Source organism: Schistocerca piceifrons, chromosome 1, assembly GCF_021461385.2.
Source record: "Schistocerca piceifrons isolate TAMUIC-IGC-003096 chromosome 1, iqSchPice1.1, whole genome shotgun sequence".
Lineage (NCBI taxonomy): Eukaryota > Metazoa > Arthropoda > Insecta > Orthoptera > Acrididae > Schistocerca > Schistocerca piceifrons.
Window position 1 is genome coordinate 398,778,713 of NC_060138.1, and position 22,425 is coordinate 398,801,137.

A 22,425-nucleotide genomic window follows, 5' to 3' on the forward strand; every position below is an offset into this window, starting at 1 on the left:
TGAATATACTGCAGATAAAGGTGGAAATATATACCCCTCTTTGTAATAGCAAAGTAACGGTTGACAAGGAGTTAAATTATTATGCCTCTCAAGTAGCAGTAATGTTGTATTAATTTGGAAGTATTTTCCGACAATTTGCGAGGTTGTACTGGAAGAACTGGTAGGACTCTCAATTTAAGGGTTTTCTGCTCATAACTACATTACACGTACAATGGTAGTTGTTTCTTTGCCCAAGCTATAAGTAACTGATGTGGTGATTTCTGAAGTTACAAGCATTCAGCTGTATTTGACACAGGCATCTAAATCCAAAAACTGTACTAGTTTTGCAATTATCTCCTTGGCGTTTCCTCCTACAGGGCTCATACAGTTAAGTTGTAATTATACCGTCCAGTGTCACTTTTTTCTTGCTCTATGAAACAAATTATAGTATTGATTAAGAAGAGGTACTTGACTTATCACTGAAACTAAAAGGTCGTCCCAAGACGACTTTGGTATTTCTTTTTTGTTCCAATTTTACAGGATATTTCAATAAATAACTCCAAACTTTTGTCATCAAACAGTGATACTCTAATCCGCAGATATGTGTACCTGCGATGTGGCAAGTCTAAGTTTTTAAGTGCAGACGAACTATAAAGCAATTGATAAATAAGCAAATTGCTGCCATGAGGCGACAATTAATACTTGCTTCAATAAGCAGGCTTTCGGTGTGGCGTATGTAGTATCACAGATTGTGGCTAAATCAACCAAAAACAATTTTTTTATGAACAACACAATGATAGTTGGTTTAGTCCACCCATCAGTATGCCTCTCAAGTCATTGATGGATGCGTTCATGCTCCCTCTCTACACACAGAAACGCAATGTAACGTGCGAGGATTTACCGAGACGGAGAAGAGAGAGCACAACATTAACCAAGCAGACAGATACACAGTGCCTGCGTACTGGATAACTGCCGTCACTGCACGTAGCTGTGGTGACGAGAAACAGTGACGTAGATAGGCAGCTGAAGCGTCTAGAGATCGCTCTCTCTCTCTCTCTCTCTCTCTCTCTCTCTCTCTCTCTCTCTCTCTCTACACGCAACTGGTGCAAGTGAACAAATAAACGATGCGCTTAGCGTACGACAGCTGGTATCCCATTCCGCAAATATCACGTCAGAAGCAACCTGTAAATAATTCCATCGAATTATATCATTGCCCACTCCTCAACTTTGTTAAAATCCGTATTGAAATCACGTGAGAACTTACAACTGCAGAGAAGTCGTTCCCATGCTCATCGGTAACACTGCTGAGGAAATACAAATATTCCTTATGAAAATGTAGAACAACCAAGGGTCAACAGACAAATGATTTATTAATGGTGTCTTTCAACTAGATGGAATTCATTGATTGGAGAGCCACTAAGAAGTCTGGGTTGTTGTCTAAAAAGTAGGAAACCGTAATTAATGTTTCTAGTGTCTAGAAACTATGATAAAACTTGTGCTACCATTGGGTGTTCGATGTTGAAGGCGATTTTGTGTTCGTTCAAATGGCATAGAAGTGTGTGTTGTCTGGCCTCAGAGCGACATCGATAAGATGATATAGCTGAAGAAAGGTCATGGACCTTAGGTGCGCGTTTTGCGTGGAGCCGGTTTTTGCCGCCGGCCACGCTAGGGAAAACAACGCAGTACGGGCTGCTTGAATCAGCCAAGCATTCCTGTTCGCGGATGCGTCTCACCCGCAGGTGTGTCGGAAGACGGAAGACCACGTCGCTGTACTCCGAGCCCGCACCTACCGCGTCATGACGAAAATTAAAAAAAAAAAAAAAAATTAGCCCAGCAGGCTACAAGTGATGGTCTGGCGACACACACACTGAGCTCACAGATATTTTGTCATGGTTTTGTACAATTTTCGGATGATTTTCAACACGTAACGGAGCAGAGATTAGGTAGCGACTTGATCTCAGACGACGGCATTTTGATGAGTGTAATGCAATATCAAGTAACTAAAAGAGTGCAACTAAAAAGAGTGCAGTTAGTTTAGTCTCAACATGCTGTCCTATTACGGACATACATTTAGTTCAGCGATTTACTTATTTTTAGACCATTTAATAGTATATTTTTTCACGCTCTGCAAAGCAGGAATTTATGGAGGCGATCACTTCATCTTTTGATGAAAATTTCTTGCCAACAAGACAAATTGTCAAGTGTGGAATTACTATAATATGACTTGGTATTAAATGTGAATGAGGGGCCAGCAAACCAGTTTGGAACCCTACTGATGGTACTCGCCACTGTAAGAGCTGTGAACTTGAGCATTGTTCTACTGAAGGAGCACGTTTTTGTGTTCCAATCTTGATCGTTCTTAGATTATCTCCAGTTGCAAACGAATAGAAAAAGTGTAGTCAAGTTACCATGAGCAAATAATGTTAAGAGATCATAAAGCTGTCTTCAACGCAAAAGATGTTTTAATGCCACAGCGCTTTAGTATGCATTATCTTATTGCAAGTATGCCCTTGCCTTCCCCCTTCATTTGAACTGAGTTATCCAGTCAGTTACAGGGCCGGCCGGAGTGGCCGTGCGGTTCTAGGCGCTACAGTCTGGAACCGCGTGACCGCTACGGTCGCACTTTCGAATCCTGCCTCGGGCATGGATGTGTGTGATGTCCTTAGGTTAGTTAGGTTTAAGTAGTTCTAAGTTCTAGGGGAATGATGACCACAGCAGTTAAGTCCCGTAGTGCTCAGAGCCATTTGAACCATCAGTTACAGGTGCTACCACAGTTTAGCGTGGTCTACGAACCACGCTGTACCTTAGAATTTTTTCCTGCGGATACATCATAGCGAAATGTTAAAGAAGCCGTAATTGCCAGAAACATTTACAGGGCTCACTAAATATTGAACTCCAGACGTCTGACATTTTTAATCTGAAGTGAGCCCATTTATCCACAGAGTCGTACATAAAGATTAAAATTCCAAAATGCAGTGATCATCGCCATACGAGCAGAAAAATAGTCTTTGCTTTCATTGGAGCATTCACACCGACTTTCGCGTATTTCGAGTTTTACATGGGCGTTTGAGTGTAATCACCAAAGGAGTCATTCACCATTCCCAAATTCATCAGTAACATAATGTTTTAATCATGTCAGGTATCTAAAAGATCATTAGTCTCACACAACTTAATTTTGTAGTTGTCCATTACTATAACAAAGTTTTCAATGGTTTACTTTCTACTGACCTCAACTGGTCGGCAGTAATTCTTTGTAATTTCTTTCCAAGAAATTAACATGGCTTAACAGTCGTTGTATGTAGTGAAACTAAGACTTAACTGGTACTTCCTTAAACTATAGCTGTCTATTTTAGTTAACCGATTTTGTAATTTTTTATTGTACTAGTTGTATCCGGCTATGCCTTGTTATGACCCAGTCTGGTAAAAGGCAAACAAAGAAAGAGAAAGCACACGTTTCTAATACACATGGGAATTGAATATATGTTCTAATACCCTTCTCTCAGCTGCCTCTACCCATCTCCTCCTGTCCTTCTCTTTATCAGTCTCCTCCTCCCCCTCTTCCTCTCTACTCCTACCCCATTCTTATGTCTATTTCCTCCCACCCATCTGTTCATCCCTTCTTCCCCCCCCCCCTACCCAAATTTCTCTAACCATGGGGCTTATTTATTGTTGTTACAAATTCAGATTATATAGCAGTGTTATAATCATAATCCAATATCCCAGAAGTACAACTTAGTAAAAGACTCACCAGTCTTTGGTGAGTACGTGCTTGGCTACCATGGGACCCCACCCTTTGCAGCACTGCTTCCTCTTCCTTTGCTGCATATCTGGACTTTGACTATCTCTTATCTCCGCTGACTTTCCGTCAGATAGTCCTTTAGGTACAGACCCTGCCTGGAATTGGTTCGCGCCCAGCTCTACCTTAGCTCCATTAACGATTATATGGTCCCTACTACTGGGTTTGACCTGTCATCTTTTCCAAATTTTACAGAAGTGTTTGTCATGCAGGGAAGGTCGCCCACTGTGGCATATGCTGTGACTCGGTGCCCTCCCGCGCTGGCACTCTTCCTTCCTGTTGTAGTATACCCAATGCCCAACACCAAGCACAGTAGCCTTCTGTTGGAGGGGGGGTTAGTCAAGTACCTACCCTGACCACACAGGGAACACACTGTTAGTGTCCTCGCTGCACAGCCCCCATGTATGCCATGGAATATGTCTCCATCATGACTAGAGCACAGGGACTCCCGGTAATGGGTTTGTGGCCAGATAATCATTGCTCTGGCTGCTCGGTGCCTATGGGAACAGCCCCATTCGGAGTGGGTAGCACTATAGTGGATAATTCACGCTTGAAGCGACTTAAACTTTGTGCAACTGGTGGTCATATGACTCCAGCAGCCTCTTCACATAGAAAGGTCTCTTATGCTACAATGAAGTGCGACCCAAATGTGTTCCCTTGCTTGGCTATGCCAAGGGAGAAATAGAGGACTTGATGACCAGGAGCAAAATCCTTTCCCCCAAAACATGATCTGTACCAGGACCGATGAGAACATCTTTTTGACCACAAAGCCTTTATTTTTTATTTTATTTTTTTTGGACACATTGGAGACAAATGTGGGAAACTTGCAGCTATCTCTAAGATGAAAAGCAGTGCCCTCCTGCCTAAAACATCACATGCTCGCTCACAGGCGCTGCTCTCTCGTGAAAAGTTGGGTGACATTCCCGTGACCCACTCCCACAAGTGTCTCAGTATGGTCCAGTGCATCATCTTTCACAATGATATGCTATCGCAATCTGACAATGAGCTGAGGGGAAACTAAGAGCAAAGAGGTGTGCACTCCACCTGCCAACCCACCAGGGGATCCACAACTCTTTTGTGGATACGTGCATAGCGAGCACGGGACCCCGAGCTAATGTGGCCTTCCTTCCTTTCCGCATCCTTCCCCATCCCCCATCTTCGCCCCCCCCCCCCCCCACCGCTGGCTCTTTCCTTCCCTTTCTCCCACTCTGGGAGTATGGTTTGTGCCTACGTCCGGAGATGGACGCTTGTAAATGTAACGCATTCTTCGCCTTCCTTGCTTGTATGTCTTCATCCTTCCTTTGTCCTTCTCTTTTCCTTACCTCTTCTCTTTACCCTTTTCTCCGCTGCGGCGTTTGAGACCCCTCTTCTTTCCTTTCCCTTTCTCTCTCTCTCTTTCTTCCTCCCTGTGCGTGTCTGAAGGCCGACCCACGCACTTCCATGCGTAGCCGGTGACGGCGCAACGCGTAATTCCCCGCCCTGGGTAGACAGGTAGGACACGTACATACCCCCTGGTAACGGCCAGGCCCAGGGAGGGGTGATTACCCGAGCTGATACCTTCCGAAAGTATCGATTGGTCCCTCCGTCCGTTTGTCAGGAGGTGTGACCTGAGGTGTGAACAATCACCTAAGGCGGGAGTGCCCTCAGAGAGGGCCCCCACAAGGGAGGAGCGCGCCATCGGAGACGCCGGTAATCATGGGGGATTCTTCCGCAATGGTTTCCTCACCTTCCACTATGTCTGCTCACAAACGTAAGTTCACTGAGTCTCAGCCACAGTCAGTTTTTCCATCGTTGCCACAGTTCCTTGTTGTTTCTCGGTCTGACGAAGGTCACGACTTCTTCACGGTCAACCCTTTCATTATTCAGAAAGGTGTCGACGCAATTGCAGGTCCTGTAAAGTCTTCTTCCAGATTACGGAATGGCACCCTGTTGTTAGAAACAGTCAGTGCCTTCCAGGCACAAAAATTACTGCGTACCTCACTACTACACACCTTCCCTGTCCGAGTGGAACCGCACCGTACTTCAAATTCCTCGCGTGGAGTCGTTTATACACGCTCCCTCGATGCCTTGTCTGACGAAGAAATTCAGCACTACCTGTCTGACCAGGGCGTAACAGCTGTTCATAGGGTTATGAAAAGGGTTGACACGATCATCATTCCAACCCGCACTGTCTTCTTGACATTTGACAAAGTTCAACTCCCATTGAAAATCAAAGCAGGCTATGAGATAATTTCCGTTCGCCTTTACGTCCCAAACCCTACACGTTGCTATCGGTGTCAGCGGTTCAATCACACCAGCCAGTCCTGTTCCAATCCGGCCAAATGTGTTACGTGTGGCAAGGATGCCCATGAGGGTGCTTGTCCACCTCCATCCCCTCGCTGCATCAACTGCATGGGTGACCACGCTGCTTCCTCTCGAGATTGTCCCGTTTTTAAGAACGAAAAGCTCATCCAGGAAATTAGAGTAAAGGAAAAGGTGTCGACCTTTGCTGCTCGAAAATTATTCGCCAGTCGACAGCCCACCATGCCTCAGAAAGGAAAATACAGCACTGTCCTTGCTTCTCCTCGGCCAACAAAGGAGGCGGCCATGCAGACTTGCGACCTCACCTTTAGTGCCACGGTCGTCAGATCGGCCAGCGCAAAGATCGCCCGTTCAACCTCACCATTTTCGCCTGCCCACTCTCTGGCTCACCCTTCGTCAGGTTCTGCTAAATCTCGAGCCCAAAAATCAGACACCAAGACTTCGAAAAAAGAGCGTACTCGTGAAGAGTTTTTACGTACGGCAACTTCCCAACCATCGCTTCCTCCTTCCTCTAAACATCATACTTCCAAGAAGGCTACAAAGAAACCCAGTTCCTCTCCTTCTCCGCCAAGGCGTGTCCCATCTACAGCACCACCTGGCGGAAGTCGCCCTCGGCCGTCTTCTGTGTCGCCGAGGCGCACTGCTGGCGGCCGATCAACCGGCCGATCGCTGGTGGCAGGAGCTGCTCCTATGGATCAGGATCTTCTGCCTTCGGCTGAATGCCATTCCATGCTATCGGTCGCAAGCTCAGAGCAGTCGTTGAGTTGACAGTGACCTTGGTCACATTCCTCCATTTTCTGTTCACCCTACGTCCATTATCCACTGGAATATCCGCGGTATTCGAGCCAATCGGGATGAATTGTCGGTCCTCTTACGATCCTACTCGCCGGTCATCTTCTGTCTTCAGGAAACAATGCTGCGTCCCCATGACCGCTTTCTTCTCCCTCATTTTCAGTCCGTCCGATATGATCTCCCCTCTGTTGAAGGCACTCCAGCACATGGAGGACTTATGATTCTTCTCCATGAAACTCTCCATTATCAACCAATCCATTTAAACACTTCCTTCCAAGCTGTCGCCGTCCGTCTTTCCCTTTCCGGATACACGTTCTCTCTTTGTACTGTATACATTCCATCGTCCACACCAATGGCACGAGCTGATCTCCTTCATCTCCTTGGTCAGCTTCCACCCCCCTATTTGCTGGTTGGGGACTTCAATCCCCACCACCCGTTTTGGGGATCTCCACATCCTAATCCATGTGGCTGACTATTGCTAGACGTCTTCCACCAAGCAGATCTAGTTTGCCTCAACACTGGGGTCCCTACATTTTTGTCAGCCTACACGACAAATTTATCTCATTTGGACCTTGCGGTCGGTACTGTTCCGCTAGCTCGGCGCTTCGAATGGTTCGCCCTTGATGATACACACTCGAGTGACCACTTTCCATGTGTCCTTAGACTGCAGCCTCAACTGCCCTACATGCGCCCGCGACGCTGGAAGTTTGCCCAATTCGATTGGACACTTTTTTCGTCTCTAGCGACATTCGAGGACTGTCACTTTCCCAGCGTCGACGATGAGGTCACACATATTACCGACGTTATTCTTACAGCTGCGGAACATTCAATACCACGCACCTCCGAATTGCCCCGGCGCCCCCCCGTTCCTTGGTGGAACCAGGCATGCCGTGATGCAATATGTGAGTGGCGACGTGCTCTTCGCGTTTTCCGCCACCATCCTACTTTGGCCAACTGTATCCGCTATAAGCAGTTCCGAGCGCGATGCCGTCGTGTCATCCGCGATAGCAAGAAGGCAAGCTGGAAATTCTTTATTAGCTCATTTAACACCTTCACTCCCTCCTCGGAAGTTTGGAATCGGCTTCGACGGTTCTCAGGCGCGCCTAGTTTCTCCCCGGTCTCTGGGCTCACTGTCGCGCATGATACGTTAGTTGACCCTGTCGCAATTTCTAACTCATTGGTTCAGCACTTTGCTGAGATTTCGAGCTCTTCCAATTACCTGCCAGCATTTCTCCCGAAGAAACGTGCAGCGGAAGTGCGACCTCTTGCTTTCTCCTCTCAAAATCGCGAAAGCTACAATACTGTTTTCTCCTTGCGGGAACTCCAACATGCACTCTCTTCTTCTCGCTCCTCCGCCCCAGGACCAGATGGTATCCACGTCAGATGTTGCTGCATTTATCAACCCATAGTCTGCGTTACCTCCTTCGCCTTTATAATCGAATTTGGACCGACAGTACTTTTCCCAGACGATGGCGGGAAGCTATCGTCGTTCCTGTTCCGAAACCTGGAAAGGACAAACATCTCCCCTCTAGCTATCGCCCCATTTCTCTCACGAGTAGTGTCTGTAAGGTTTTGGAGCGTATGGTGAGTTACCGTTTAGCGTGGTGGCTGGAATCCCGCAGTCTTTTAACACCTGCCCAATGCGGATTCCGAAAGCATCGTTCTGCAGTTGACCATCTTGTTGCTCTCTCCACTTATATCATGAACAATTTTCTCCGGAAACGCCAAACAGTAGCAATATTTTTTGATCTGGAGAGAGCATACGATACCTGTTGGAGGACAGGCATCCTCCGCACACTGTTCTCTTGGGGCTTTCGAGGTCGCCTGCCCCTTTTTCTTCGCGAATTTATGGCAGAGCGCACATTTAGGGTGCGGGTGAACACTACTCTCTCCCGTACTTTCTCCCAAGAAAACGGGGTACCCCAGGGCTCAGTGCTGAGTGTTGTACTGTTTGCCATTGCCATAAATCCAATTATGGATTGTCTCCTTCCTGATGTCTCGGGCTCCCTCTTTGTGGACGATTTTGCGATCTACTACAGCTCTCAACGGACCAGCCTTCTTGAACGACGTCTTCAAGGATGTCTCGATCGCCTCCACTCTTGGAGCATCGAAACCGGCCTCCGTATTTCTCCCAGTAAGACCGTTTGTGTTAATTTTTGGCGACGTAAGGAGTTTCTTCCACCCTCCTTACATCTAGGTCCTGTCAACCTTCCGTTTTCGGACGTCGCTAAATTCTTGGGTCTTATGTTTGACAGAAAACTGTGCTGGTCCTCCCACGTTTCCTATCTTTCGGTTCGCTGTCTGCGATCCCTCAACACCCTCCGTGTCCTGAATGGTACCTCCTGGGGAGCGGACCGAGTGGTCCTTCTCCGCCTCCATCTCGCCTTAGTGCGCTCGAAATTGGACTATGGAAGCATAGTCCACTCCTCTGCTCGGCCGTCTATTCTTCGGCGTCTCGACTCTATCCACCACCGTGGATTACGTTTAGTGTCTGGAGCTTTTTACACCAGCCCTGTGGAAAGCCTTTATGCTGAGACTGCTGAACCTCCGCTGTCCAATCGGCGAGCAGTCCTTCTGAGTCGTTATGCTAGCCATCTGTCTTCCATGCCTGCTAATCCAGCCCATGACATTTTTTTCGACGCCTCCTTTGATGTAGGGTACGCAGGCCGCCCCTCCTCCCTACTACCACCGGGAGTCCGCTTCCGTCGACTGCCCCATTCTCTTTCCTTCCGCTTTCCTAAAACCTTCTTGACAACTTGGGGTACAGCACCGCCTTGGCTCCGTCCCCGGATCTGCCCGCTCCGTGACCTTTGTCGATTTCCCTTGTTTATCGTCGGGCATTTGCTGGTCTATGTGCACAAATAACGGATGCCACATTTATTTACACCGACAGCTCGAAAACATCGTTAGGTGTAGGGAGTGCCTATATTGTTGGAAACACCCCAAATCACTTTAGGCTTCCCGACCAGTGTTCGGTTTATACTGCGGAGCTTTACGCTGTTCTCTAGGCTGTCCACTACATCCACCGCCATCAGCGGATACAATACGTAATCTGCTCAGATTCTCTCAGCTATCTCCTCAGTCTCCAAGCTCTTTATCCTGTGCACCCTCTGGTCCACCTGATTCAGGACTGTCTGCGCTTGCTCCACCTGGGGGGCGTCTCAGTGGCGTTCCTATGGCTCCCGGGACACGTTGGTATCTGTGGAAATGAGGCGGCCGATATTGCAGCCAAGGCTGCAGTCTCTCTTCCTCGGCCAGCTATTCAATCGCTTCCCTTCGCCGATCTACGGAGCGTTCTATGTCGACGTGTTGTTCATTTATGGCACACGCATTGGTCGACACTTAGCCATAATAAATTGCGGGACATAAAAGCTCTTCCTTGTGCTTGGACCTCTTCCTCCCGAACGCGTCGTCGGGAGGAGGTAATTTTAGCTAGACTCCGGATAGGGCACTGTCTTTTTAGCCATCGACATCTTTTAAGCGGCGATCCTCCCCCACTCTGTGCCCACTGCTCTCAGCTGTGGACGGTAAGACACGTTTTAATTGAGTGCCCCTATTTTAATCTGTTATGCTCCCGTCTACAGCTATCGCCTGATATATCGTCGATTTTAGCAGATGACACACGCTCAGCCGACCGCGTTCTCAAGTTTATTAGTGCCAGTGAAATGACGTCAGTCATTTGAAGCTTTTTTTTGGGGGACAACCAACCCCTTTCTGTAGTGGATTTTTAAGCCTTCTTTCTGCTTTTAGTTTCTCCAATTTTATGACTTTCGTTCCCATTGCTGCTGGTTTTCAATTTCGGTTTTTTACTGGTTCCTAAGTCACGGACCGGGCGCTAATGACCATTGAAGTTTTGCGCCCTAAAACCAAAACAAAACAAAACAAAAAAATTCACCTGCCATGTACATAGGGGACCAAGGGAAAACAGAGCTGCTACTGGGGCGTTCATCTTCGCTTTCGAGGGTGGTCAAGCTGGTGGTCTGCTGGTGTGACATGAAACCCTAGGTTCCTCACCCTTTGAGATGCTTCAGGTGTATGAAACTTGGACATAAATCTTCCATTGCACTGGTACCTCTGTCAACAGGGATTGTGTACATCTGCTGCACGTGACCATTCTTTGAAACCCTCCCACCATCTGTGCAAACTATGGCGAGCTCTTCCTGCTAAGCATATTGCTCCATTTTTAAACGTGAGGACAAAATCCAGGAATATAAGACCATGGACGAGCTCACATGACAAGACGCCAGAAAAAGTATGAGAGTCTTAATCTCATACAAATGACAAAATCTTACACTACAGCTTCAACATCGTCACCTTCTCTGTCGATGATGCCTTCCTCTGTTGAGCCTCTTTTGGCGTGCCCACAGGGCCATCCATTGATATCAGTCCCCCAGGCGGTTAGGGGCCCTTTCATGCTTCCACCACACCCACTTTGGTGCATTTGCTCCCCACCTGCTAGGGACACCCAGCCTCAGGCACAGCATCCACCTCTGGTTTCTGTAGCTGGGAAGAGGTCCCTCAGGACTCTTCCTTCGATGCATCACGCTGGTCCACAGCCAGATGCCAGCCAGTGGCTGAAGGAACCAAAGGCTGCTGCCATTGGATTTCTCATTTTTCCTCTGTTCCCAAAGTCAATTCAGGGACACCTTCCCAGTCATTGTCTACAGTGGAGAAGGACAAAACTAAATCCCTTAAGACAAAGGAAACTGTGGTAGCCTCCACACTATTGGACTCTGCATGTACTCCATCTGTGCCCAAGGTGGAGATACTCTTGGTCCCTGAGACAACAGATCTCTCCAGGCAATATTCCACAGAACCTATGTCAGTGGCTCCCCTGTGCCACCCCTGCCATCTCAACCAGTGGTGGTACGTGATCCTGTGTCGTAAGCTGCCCTGTCCCACCTCCACCCAGTCGCTTCATACCTCTATTCAGTCTGATTCTCCAGTAGAAATGTAATGGATTTTCCACTACCTGGCTGAGCTACAGCAGCTTTTAAGCACTTACCCTGCATCCTGTATTGACATCCGTGAAACGTGGTTCCCAGCAACTTGCGCTCCTGGCCTTCATGGTTCCCAAGGTTATTTAAAGAAGTGCACAAACTATGAGAGGATATCAGGTGGAGTTCTTATGTATGTGCTTGACCCTGTATACAGTGATCTTGTGCCTCCTGATACACCTTTGGAAGCTGTTGTTGTTTGGGTGGGGGCACATCAGGATTTTACAATCTGTAATGCTTATCTCCCTCCTGATGGTGTGTTCCAGGATGCACTGTCTGCATTACTCTCTTAGCTCCCCCAAACTTTCCTAGACTTGGGCGACTTCAACACCCATAACCCTTTGTTGAGCAGTACAATGATAACTGGCCATGGTCAAGACATCTAAACTTTATTGGTAGGACTTGATCTTTGCCTTTTGAACTCTGGTGCCCCCATACACTTCAGTGTGCCACACTGAACTTATTCAGCCATTGATGTCTCCTTTTTCAACCCTGGTCTTCTACCATCTATCAACTGGATTGTCCATGATGGACTGTACAGTAGTGACCACTTCTCTATCTTCCTGTCCCTCCCTCAGCACTGTTCCTCTGGACACCCAGCCATATGGGCAATGCAGCTGTTCAGCATAAAACGGCAGCCATTTTCTTGGTAGCCAACCAAGTCATCCCCCCTTCCTCGAGATCTATCCCCAGTAAAAGAAAATATCCTGGTGGACCTCAGAGATCTCTGCAGCCAATAGAGATCGTATGTGGGCTCTCCGATGCCATAAGCACCACCCTTCACTGGAGCACTTCATTACCTTTAAATGGCTCCATTCTGTGTCTGCTATCTCATAAAACGAAAAAGCAAGAATCCTGGGAGTGGTGCTTTTCTACCTCCGGGTCACGTACCTCTCCATCACAGGTATGGGCAAAGATCAGACACCTTTACACCTTGCACTCCCTTGCAGGTGTACCAAGTATTTCCTTAAGTGGTAAGATTTATGCTGCAGATAATGTTATGAAACATTCTACTGAACATTGCGCTCAGTCATGTTCATCTGAGAACTACCACCCCACCTTTTGGCTCTTTAAACAGCAGGTGGAGTGAATGCACATCTTTTGCTACCTGCCACCTGGAGCCAAATAATGGTTCCACTCAATGGGAACTCTGCAGTGCCCTAGTCCATTGGTCTGATGCAGCCTCAAGGCCAGATTGCGTCCACAAGCACATGCTGAAATATCTCTGTGGATTGTCAGCATCACATCCTTGCCCTCTATAATCAGATCTAGACTGAGAGAGAGAGCTTCCATCTTAACGGCGAGAAAGTGCGGAAGTCCCGGTACTGAAACCAGGTAAGAACCACCTAGAGGTAGACAGTTATCGCCCAATGAACCTTACCAACATTCTCAGCAAGTTGCTCAGATGCGTGGTGGGCAAACAGCTGTTTTGGCTCCTTGAACCTTGGGGCCCTTTGGCTGCATCTCAGGGTGGTTTTCACAAACACCGCTCCACTGCTGATAATTTGGTTCACCTGGGGTCCACCATCTGATGGCCTCTGCCAGCCATCAGCACCTCAGCCTACAAAAGGCTTATGAAGTGATATGGTGTCATCACATCCTTACTATGTTATGTGTGGGTTCTCTAGGGTCCACTCCCGATTTTTGTCAAAAACTTCCTTCCACTGCATGTGCTGTATTCAAGTGGGTGCTTCACTCAGTATCCCCCATACCCATACGATGTCCCGCAGAGCTCTGTACTAAGCATCCCCCTCTTTCTGGTGGCCATCAATGGCCTAGCGGCGGATGTGGGGTCTTCACTTCGCCCTCCTTATATGCTGACGATTTTTGATTTTATTATTGCTGCTCTAGTATGGGTATTTGCTGATCATCCTGTACACTTTGCCACACAAAACGCGCAGACACGGGCTCTCACCCATGGCTTTTGGTTTTCAGCTGCCTAGACTCATGTCATCCACTTCTATCACCCTCGTACTTGCCACCCACACCCAGAGCTTTACCTGGACGATCAATTGGTTCTTTTAGTTGTGATGTGTTGCTTTTTGCGACTGGTCTTAGATTCCAGCTAACTTGGCTTCCACACCTTCGCCAAGTTAAGTGAAAGTGCTGACAGCACCTCAATACACTTCACTGCCAGTCACACTAACTCAGAACTGTTACTTCCTCCACTGTCGCCTCTGGTCAGGGAGACATTGGTTCTGCCCCCCTTATTCATGTTCGATCTTGCACTTGGAACGGTATCCTAATGAATGGTGACTCTCTTAGCAGCCTTCAGGCTATAGACCAGTGCTACTCTCCTGACCCACTGGTTGCAGTAATCTAGGATCTTGTCCCTGACCTGTACTAAGCTCGATGGCCAGTAGTTCTCGTTTGGGATTTCCAGTAGACAAGCTGGCTATCAGTATGCCGATTCTGGAAATTGGTCTTTTATACGCAGTCAATCGCTGGAAGTCTGGAACTCAGAATGGTCTGCCCTGTTCTCCCAAACACTAAGGAGACTATGGTCACATAGCAGTCTTTCCTGCATGCTTCTCACAGGGAATCCACCGTCCTCTGTCTACTCCACATTGGCCACACTTGGCTAAGGCATGGCTATATTGTTCGACATGAGGATCACCCTCACTACCAATGTGGAGCCTGCCTGATGGTGGCCCACTTTCTCATAGGCTGCTCTAATTTAGCTGCTTTGAGACAACATTTTAATCTTCCTGAAATGCCACCTCTGGTGCTAGCAGATGACGCCAAAGTGGCTGAACTGGTGTTACATTTTGCCCACGAAGGTGGTTTCTATTTATCCCTGTAAGGTAGGTCTTTTGGCCTCACTAATCACTTTAAATATTGGATGGGCACCCCTCTCCTGCCCTCATACCCCCTCCCCTCCTCCCCAGCCCACCCTGGGGCTCCCTTGCCGTTTGGTGGCTCCTGCCTGGTGACCTAGCCTGGCCCGTATCCTTCCAACCTTTTTAATCTTTTTAATCTTTTTCATTTCTCAATTTCAATGCCTTGTCTGTATTCATGCTTTAACGACTTTTCTGTATGGTCTTTTTTATGGGTTTTATTCTGTTTTTATTGTGTTAATTACACTTAGGTTTTCCAGGATTTGCCTTTCACCTCGTTCCCCTGACAACCACTCCTGGTTTATTCTAAACAGATGAAGAGACTGCTGACCTTGCAGTTGAGTCCCTTTCAGTCCAAAGAAACAAACTAACCAGCCAACCAACTAACTACAACTTTCGTGTTTTCTGTGGAAATTGTCTGTGAGGAAGAAAACAAAACAGTAATGTGTTGTGTATCGGTCTGTGCACGAAAAAAAGGGAGTCATATCTCGGGTTCTGTTGATGACTGAGATAAGCAGTCAAATGGTTTTAAATAGCTCTTTAACTATTAGAAGAATGGACATACTGAGGTGAGCAATGAGTATGACGGGAGGGGATGCTGCGTAAGTTGGGAATTAGGGTTGGACGGAAGTCGTGCTCAGATAGCCGAATTTAAGGCGACTGCTCGCATAGAGCGGGAAATCAGTGTTCGAATCCCGTTCCAGCAGAAGTTTTCACTTGACGTCATGAATTCATTTCGACGCCCAGTTGTGTCCAGTGTCAAAATTTATTACATTTCATAGTGTATACCTACGTCTGTGGCATGAAGAACGGTATGTGCTAGTTTGGCCCATCCTAAAGGACAGACAGGACACACAAATTAAATGGGAATGATCACGTGGATAATGTTATGGGGGGAAAAGCAAACCAGAGACTGCGTTTTATTAGAAAAACACTTCGAAGGTGCGATAAGTCAGTAAACAGACTGCCTATATTATGATTGTCCATCCTCAGAAAAGGGCAGCTCGTGTTGTATTATAGGAAAATAAGCGATAGTGTCACAGATATTGCAAGCGAGTTGGCGTGACAATCATTACAACAAAGGCGTTTCTCATTGTGGGGAGATCAATCGCCAGCTTTCTCTTCCGAATGTGAACATATTTTGATATTTTGTTGGCAATCACGCAAATAGGGGGAATAGACCATCACGATAAATTTACAGCTGACTTGGAAAGATTTAAGCATTTGTTTTTCCTGCACACTGCTTGAGAGGGGAACGGTAAGCAGATGACTTGAAGGTGGTTCAATGAACCCTCTGTCAGGCACTTAATTGTTTGTTGCAGAGAAGTCATGTACAAGTAGGTCCAAAAGTTAAAATGTCGACCTCGTGAATATATGGGACGAAGGTCAGGAAACGGAATAAATGAAGGCTCTTGGTAAATATAAGTTTAGTCCACCTCTTGTTTCTTACTAACTGACGCTGCTGTCTCTAAGCATTACTGATGTTTCTTCATGTGCGTGCTAAATTAGTAGATATACTCACATGGTGCAGGTAGAAACGACGGTCGTTTAAATAATTTTTAATTGGAGCTTGGTTGCTTTGTTTGAGAATTATTTAATCCTCACAATACCCACGCATTTTCAACAACGTGTATCACTAAAGAAAGGGGAAGGTACCTCATGTCATCTTAAAAAGATATAAAATTTATTAATTGTTGCTGACTGATATTAACATGGTTTTTACAGAAGTATTGATGTGGGAGTAGGATCCTCTGTAAAGTTACATCCGCTGCTGAGAATTAAATTTGTGTGTTAAGTTTAACAGAACAATTTTAAGCACTCATGAAATCTAGTATGCGACTACATTAAAAACAATAAATATTTTTTAAAGTATAAAGTAGTACCTGATTAGACTACAATACTTTCAGAAGGTGGGCACAAAAACCCTCCCCCACATTTGGTATTTCCAAGGTTAGTGGCCGTTATGTCATTTGAAGACAGTGTCCATATTTCGTGTACGAGGCACCGAGAAACCGAATCTGTAATTGATGGAATGTGTACGGTACAGGAGTGGTGGTGGTGGTGCTGTGTCCTCAGAGCGGTGCGACTCGCCGTGCGTGCGGGTGTCTGAGTGCGGCTGGCTGGCGGCGCTGCTGCGTCGCGAGCCGCGGCCGCCGGGCGTCGCCGAGCTGCTGCGGGGCCTCGTCTGCGGCAGGGACGGCCGCTTCGTGCTCGTCTGCTGCGGCCCGCCACCGGGGCAGCCCAAACCCAAACCCAAACCAGAGCCGCAGCCGCAGCCGCAGCCTAAGCCGAAGCCAGAGCCGAAGCCGAAGCCAGATGGGCCCGTCTGGCCACAGGACCCGCTGCAGCACCCAAACCTGCGGCTGCTGCCCGTGTGAGTGGCGCTACTCTTTCCCGTGTCTGCTCTTGTTTTCCTCAATAATGACCGCTTATTACTAGATACAAGGCATATGCCGACTCCACAGTCAAAAGTTCGGAGGTTGTTCAGTCATATTTTCTTTGTGTTTTCGTTCAAGGGGCCCGTAATCTCGGACGGCTCATTGCAGAAACGTAACGTATTTTGTGCAACAGAATTAGGGGACCACTCTTTGAAACCTCGTAATTCACACCCATTGAGATGCGTAAATTTCAAATTTGGCTCATAGTGGCGTGCAACTTCCTCTCTAATGGTGCAAAAGCGTGGCGCGCTGTGTCGTCACCCTCGGGCTGGACGACGCTTCTGGCAGGGAGGTGTCGACACATGCGACAAAAAAGCTCAAAGCTCACAAGGTCACGTGGCATGTAAGGTGGATTAATGGTGTCACATTGGCACCAAACTTCACCACAATTCTGCCCAGCGCCACCGTGTCAAACCATGGAAGTGTTATCACACCCCTATTTCATACCTTCTTTTGACACCTTTGCGACGGAGGTTAGAACCGCTACACACCAAACCCCTTCGACACCCCTCCGGCAGTGTTTGCCTCCCTTCAGGAGCTAGAACAGCGGCAAACCAGAATGTGTGTCGACGGGTAGTTTCCTAATGTGCTCAACTAAGGTCCTTTGGTGGCACTCAGGACCTTGCCGAACTTTGAGGTATTAGGGGGACACTTTGCTGTTTTATTCACGCACATTCATGGCCATGTATTGGGCACTCTGCTTTATTAAACAGTCCTCCCTCACTCGAGTTTTGTTATGTCTGGACTCAATGAGTGGCCTCCAGTACATTCCTCGGTATTTATCCAGCACATCTTGGTCTCTATCAACAACCTTCTCACTTATGTTAGTGCTGCTACTAGTTTCGAGGATTTCCTTTGGATCCTCCACCACATGGGTATCCTGGGAAATGAACTTACTGATCGTCTAGCTGATAGGTGGCCACTTACCTCCATTCTCTCTATGCCTCCAGGGGTAGATTTGCTGCTTTATGTTAAATCACTTTTGGCTCAATCGTGGGCCAACTCTTAAAGGGGCTACCTCCACTCTCCAATGAACTTTGTAAAATCAAGGAGACTCCCACCACATGGCATGCCAGCCGGAGTGGCCGAGCGGTTCGAGGCGCTACAGTCTGGAACCGCGCGACCGTTACGGTCCCAGGTTCGAACCCTGCCTCGGGCATGGATGTGTGTGATGTCCTTCGGTTAGTTAGGTTTAAGTAGTTCTAAGTTCTAGGGGACTTATGAGCTCAGCTGTTAAGTCCCATAGTGCCCAGAGCCATTTGAACCACATGGCATTCTTTCCTTCCCCTCTCCCAGTAGGAAACTACCATCTTCTGCCATTTTCAATTTTCTGCAGGGCCCACCCCTCAACGTTATCCATATTTTCCTGGACTGCCCTGCCTTTTCGCACTTTGTACTAAATTCACCCTTCCACCTTCCTTGTCCCAGGAGTTAGTGGATGATCCTCAGATGATTTTCTGGTCTGAGGTTTCTTTGCAAAAGTGGTTTGTCCTCCCAAGTTTAAGTTCTTGAATTAGCCTCTGGAATTAGTCCCTTGATTAGCATTAGTGTTGGCCATGAGGCCTTGACCTCGCTTCCATACCTGCCAGTTTCTCCCCCACATTTGCCCTACTTTCTTTCTTGTGCCTTCTTCACTCGGTGTTGTCCCCGATGTGTCTTGATCGTGGTGTGGTGTGGGGATCGGGAAATGCCGGTGTTACTGGTGCCGCAGCACACAGTGTTTCTGTGGTGAACTTGCTTCCGCCATATCCGCTCTCCGCCCCGCCCTCCCGATCCCCCTCCGGTTATTTGCTCTTCTGGTGCACCAATGTTCCTTTTACCTATTTGTTCGCCTGTTTTCTCTTGCTCTTGACTGAACTGTGCTGTTTGTGTTGTTGCTCTCTTTGTTTCTGCCACCTTAGATCATGGGTCCATTGACCTCATTGTTTGGTACTCTCCTCCAATCAACTAACCATCAACCATTAAATACAAAGTAGTAAATATGCTTCGGATACGGAAGTACTATGATTATTATTTATTTATCAGACTGTTGGATCATGCAAGCCAGACCTACTTGGTCATAGAACGAGTCAGTACACAATTTCCAGAATGCTGATAAGAAAATTTACCAATTAAAGAATCAATAAAACACAAAAAAATTGAGAGCTTAGGAATAAATAACGTATTACAGAGAGAAGTTCAGTTACTGCAAGGAATTCCTGTACGTATCAGAAGTAGTGTGCCATAAGGAAACCCATAAACTTGGATTTGAATTCTTAGGATTTATTACTCGTGTTTTTGGTTCTGCTGAAAATGAAACCTGCAGAACAGTGCACACATCTCTGTAAAATGCTAAAGCGAGTGCTATGCCGGTGCATACCTTTTTTCCCGCATTTCTTCTGAGTGACAGATTACTTGACGGAACAGGAATGGGACAGAATTCCATGACAACTGAACAATCGCCTACACCAACTTCGTGAAGTGACACAGAAGAAGAGTCTGATTGTCCTATTGCCCTTTCCTGCTCCAAGAATTTTGTTGATGAGTGCAGAATTGCCAGTTCCCATAGTTGCTGGAGCAGCTCAGCATAGCGCCCTTAAATTGGTTCAATGAATGCAATACACTACGTGCGTATACGCCAACGCATCATTTAAGTACCGATAATGGTCTGCGTCACTGTTAATGTAAAACTGACACGGTCAGAGAAACAAATAAGAGGCGTTGCTGAATACAAGTTGAAGGGCAGACTAATTTTATTATTACTGTTGTCAGCAACAATCACAATGAGTGAAAGGAAAAATTTGTTTGCAAATGATACATAGCACATATTTTACACATCTGCACTCTTGTGCAGTTATTTTTTGAGGAACACATGTTCAGACATGAATGTGTGTGTTTGGGATGAGGTAGGGGAATGGGGGCGGTAGGGAATCTAAGAAAATGCACTTACTCTGGAATGATTCACCAGAAACTACGGATCTCTTCTATCAACTTAGAAAATATCCCTAAACAGTGTCCGAAATTTTGTCAGTCGAGTTCGTCGTACCCTGTACAGAACTCAGAGCATTATCGCCACCAACATTACTTCCACAGCGTTTTTTTTTTTTTTCATCATAAACCTCTTTCAAATATTCAAATGTGTTTGAATTCCTAAGGGACCAAACTGCTTAGGTCATCGGTCCCTAGACTTACACACTACTTAAACTTATACTAAGAACAACACACACACACATGCCCGAGGAAGGACTCGAACCTTCTGCGGGAGGGGCCGCGCAGTCCGCGACATGACGGTTCAAACCGCGCGGCCACTCCGCGCGGTGTAAACCTCTTTCTCATCACGATTTTGACCCTAGTAAGTTACTATGTATCCCCACTTCTGTGATGCATAACCAGTGCACTTTAGCAGACAACAATATTACCCCCATCGAAATTATGCGTAGAGTTTGTGCAAATCACTTGGTGCTCTCATTCTCAAATACTTCTGTATCGTCACTCCGGGAGTTACGCTGCCACAAGACACATACAGAGAACTAACTGTAATACTAGCCTTACTATGTTCAACCTTTTGACATAAGGTTCTACCTCTTAATGGGTAGATTATAGCAGCATTTTAAATTTCTAGATACACTCGGTTTTTGTATGAAGTATTGAAAATGAAATAATTGTTGCCCCTAGAAGCATTTAGATAAGCTACCTGCAGCTAGTATCGTGCACCATAAACCATGTAGCAGGTTACCTATTTAGTAACGGAGGCGATTCATTCGACAAATACAAGCTCTGAAGATTTTTAGAAAACGTCTAATGCCATTTGTAAGAGGGCACACTGAAAGTAATAATTTTTTATTCTGTTCTCCATACCTGCTGAGGTAGTACATGTCATACATATTGCAAGGTCGACTTTCCTGCTTTGCTGACGCACATTGCAACCCTCTGTCCTAGAGGGCTCCGAATTGTAGCGTGTAACAGTGGCGGCGTGTAACGGAAACATGTAGAAGAAAGAAAGCTTTGTACAGCGATGATTGTATCGACACTAGTAATGTGCGACGTTTGGTTGTTCGTGCTCGTAATGAAAGAAACGGTGTCTAACGTCAATATGTGTGACTGTGTTCGGACAGAACGACCACGTACAGCAACCAACGAGACTAATCTGAATCAGGTTAATCATCTCACCAGTGAAAGACGTCGCATAACGCAGACATAATTTTCAGGTAAGTGAGCATTTGGAATTCATGCGTAAAGGTGTTTCGAGACCCCCAGAAAACTGAAAGCACGAATTCGAACGGTTCGGTGGCACATGGAACGCCGCCTTCAGCATGACAATGCCAGAGCACACACGAGCGCTGACAAACCACCAATAATCCGACTCCTTAGATTCACTGTCATCGATCATTGTCTCAAAAATGGAGGATGTGTGTTGCCACTACAAGCTTCGTTACTTGCTTGTGATAGGAAGACACATTTCTATTCCTTACGCAGTGTGCTCATTTGTTGCAGGAATACGTGCGGACATGACGACTCTGAGCGTGTCTTCGGCGGCAACGTGACCGCCATCAACCAGTACCCCTGGATGGCGCTGCTCGGCTACTCGTCACGTAAGTTGCACGCCACACTCTTACTCCCCTCGTCTTCTTTGTTGCTGACAGTTGCCATTACATTCTACTTAGCGTTGACAAAATGTTCTGGAGAAGTAGTTTATTTCGAAGACACATCTGGATAAAATTCTCTGTAATTTTAACCAAAGCCTCTGGCGCCTTCCTCCGTTGTCATCAGGAGCTGACTAACACTGGTAGATATGTACGTTTATTACCTTCTACTTGAGTCCCAACGCCTTCTCCAGAATCACCTTGACCTTTCTGCTGCATGGTGTAACCAGTGGCTCCTTCCAAGACCCAGGCAATAATCGTTGCTCGTACCACTCGCTCCTTTCGGCTCCTTGACTTCTCCCATACAATCAGCGTCCGTCCTGTCCGCCTCTCCCCCACCCTCACCTACCTTGGCAATTGATCGTCACCTTATCTGGATACCTCATCTCTGCTCTATCCAATCCAAAGCCCAGAACCACCTCCGACTCCTCAAACTCCTCTCTGGCCGGAAATGGGGGTTGAACCCCTCTACCATCCTCCACACCTACAAATCCTTAATCCGTCCCATCCTCTGTTATGCCAGTCCCACTTGGATATCCGCCCCCCCCCCACCATTTGTATAAGTCCCTACAGATCCTCGAGCACCATGCCCTCCGCCTCACCTTCTGTATACGCCTCCTGTCCCCCACGCGGATCCTCTACGACCTGATTCCTTTCCCCCAT

At 47.0% G+C, this 22,425-nt stretch overlaps 1 protein-coding gene across 1 annotated transcript in view; it reads left to right on the forward strand.

Moving 5' to 3' along the window:
- LOC124787063 (CLIP domain-containing serine protease HP8-like) overlaps positions 1-22,425 on the forward strand; it is a 47,323-nt gene that overhangs the window by 4,655 nt on the left and 20,243 nt on the right. The window contains exons 2-3 of the mRNA XM_047254310.1: positions 16,779-17,076; positions 21,614-21,711. Coding sequence (XP_047110266.1) covers positions 16,779-17,076; positions 21,614-21,711 — 396 coding nt within the window. The remainder of the gene's footprint in view (positions 1-16,778; positions 17,077-21,613; positions 21,712-22,425) is intronic.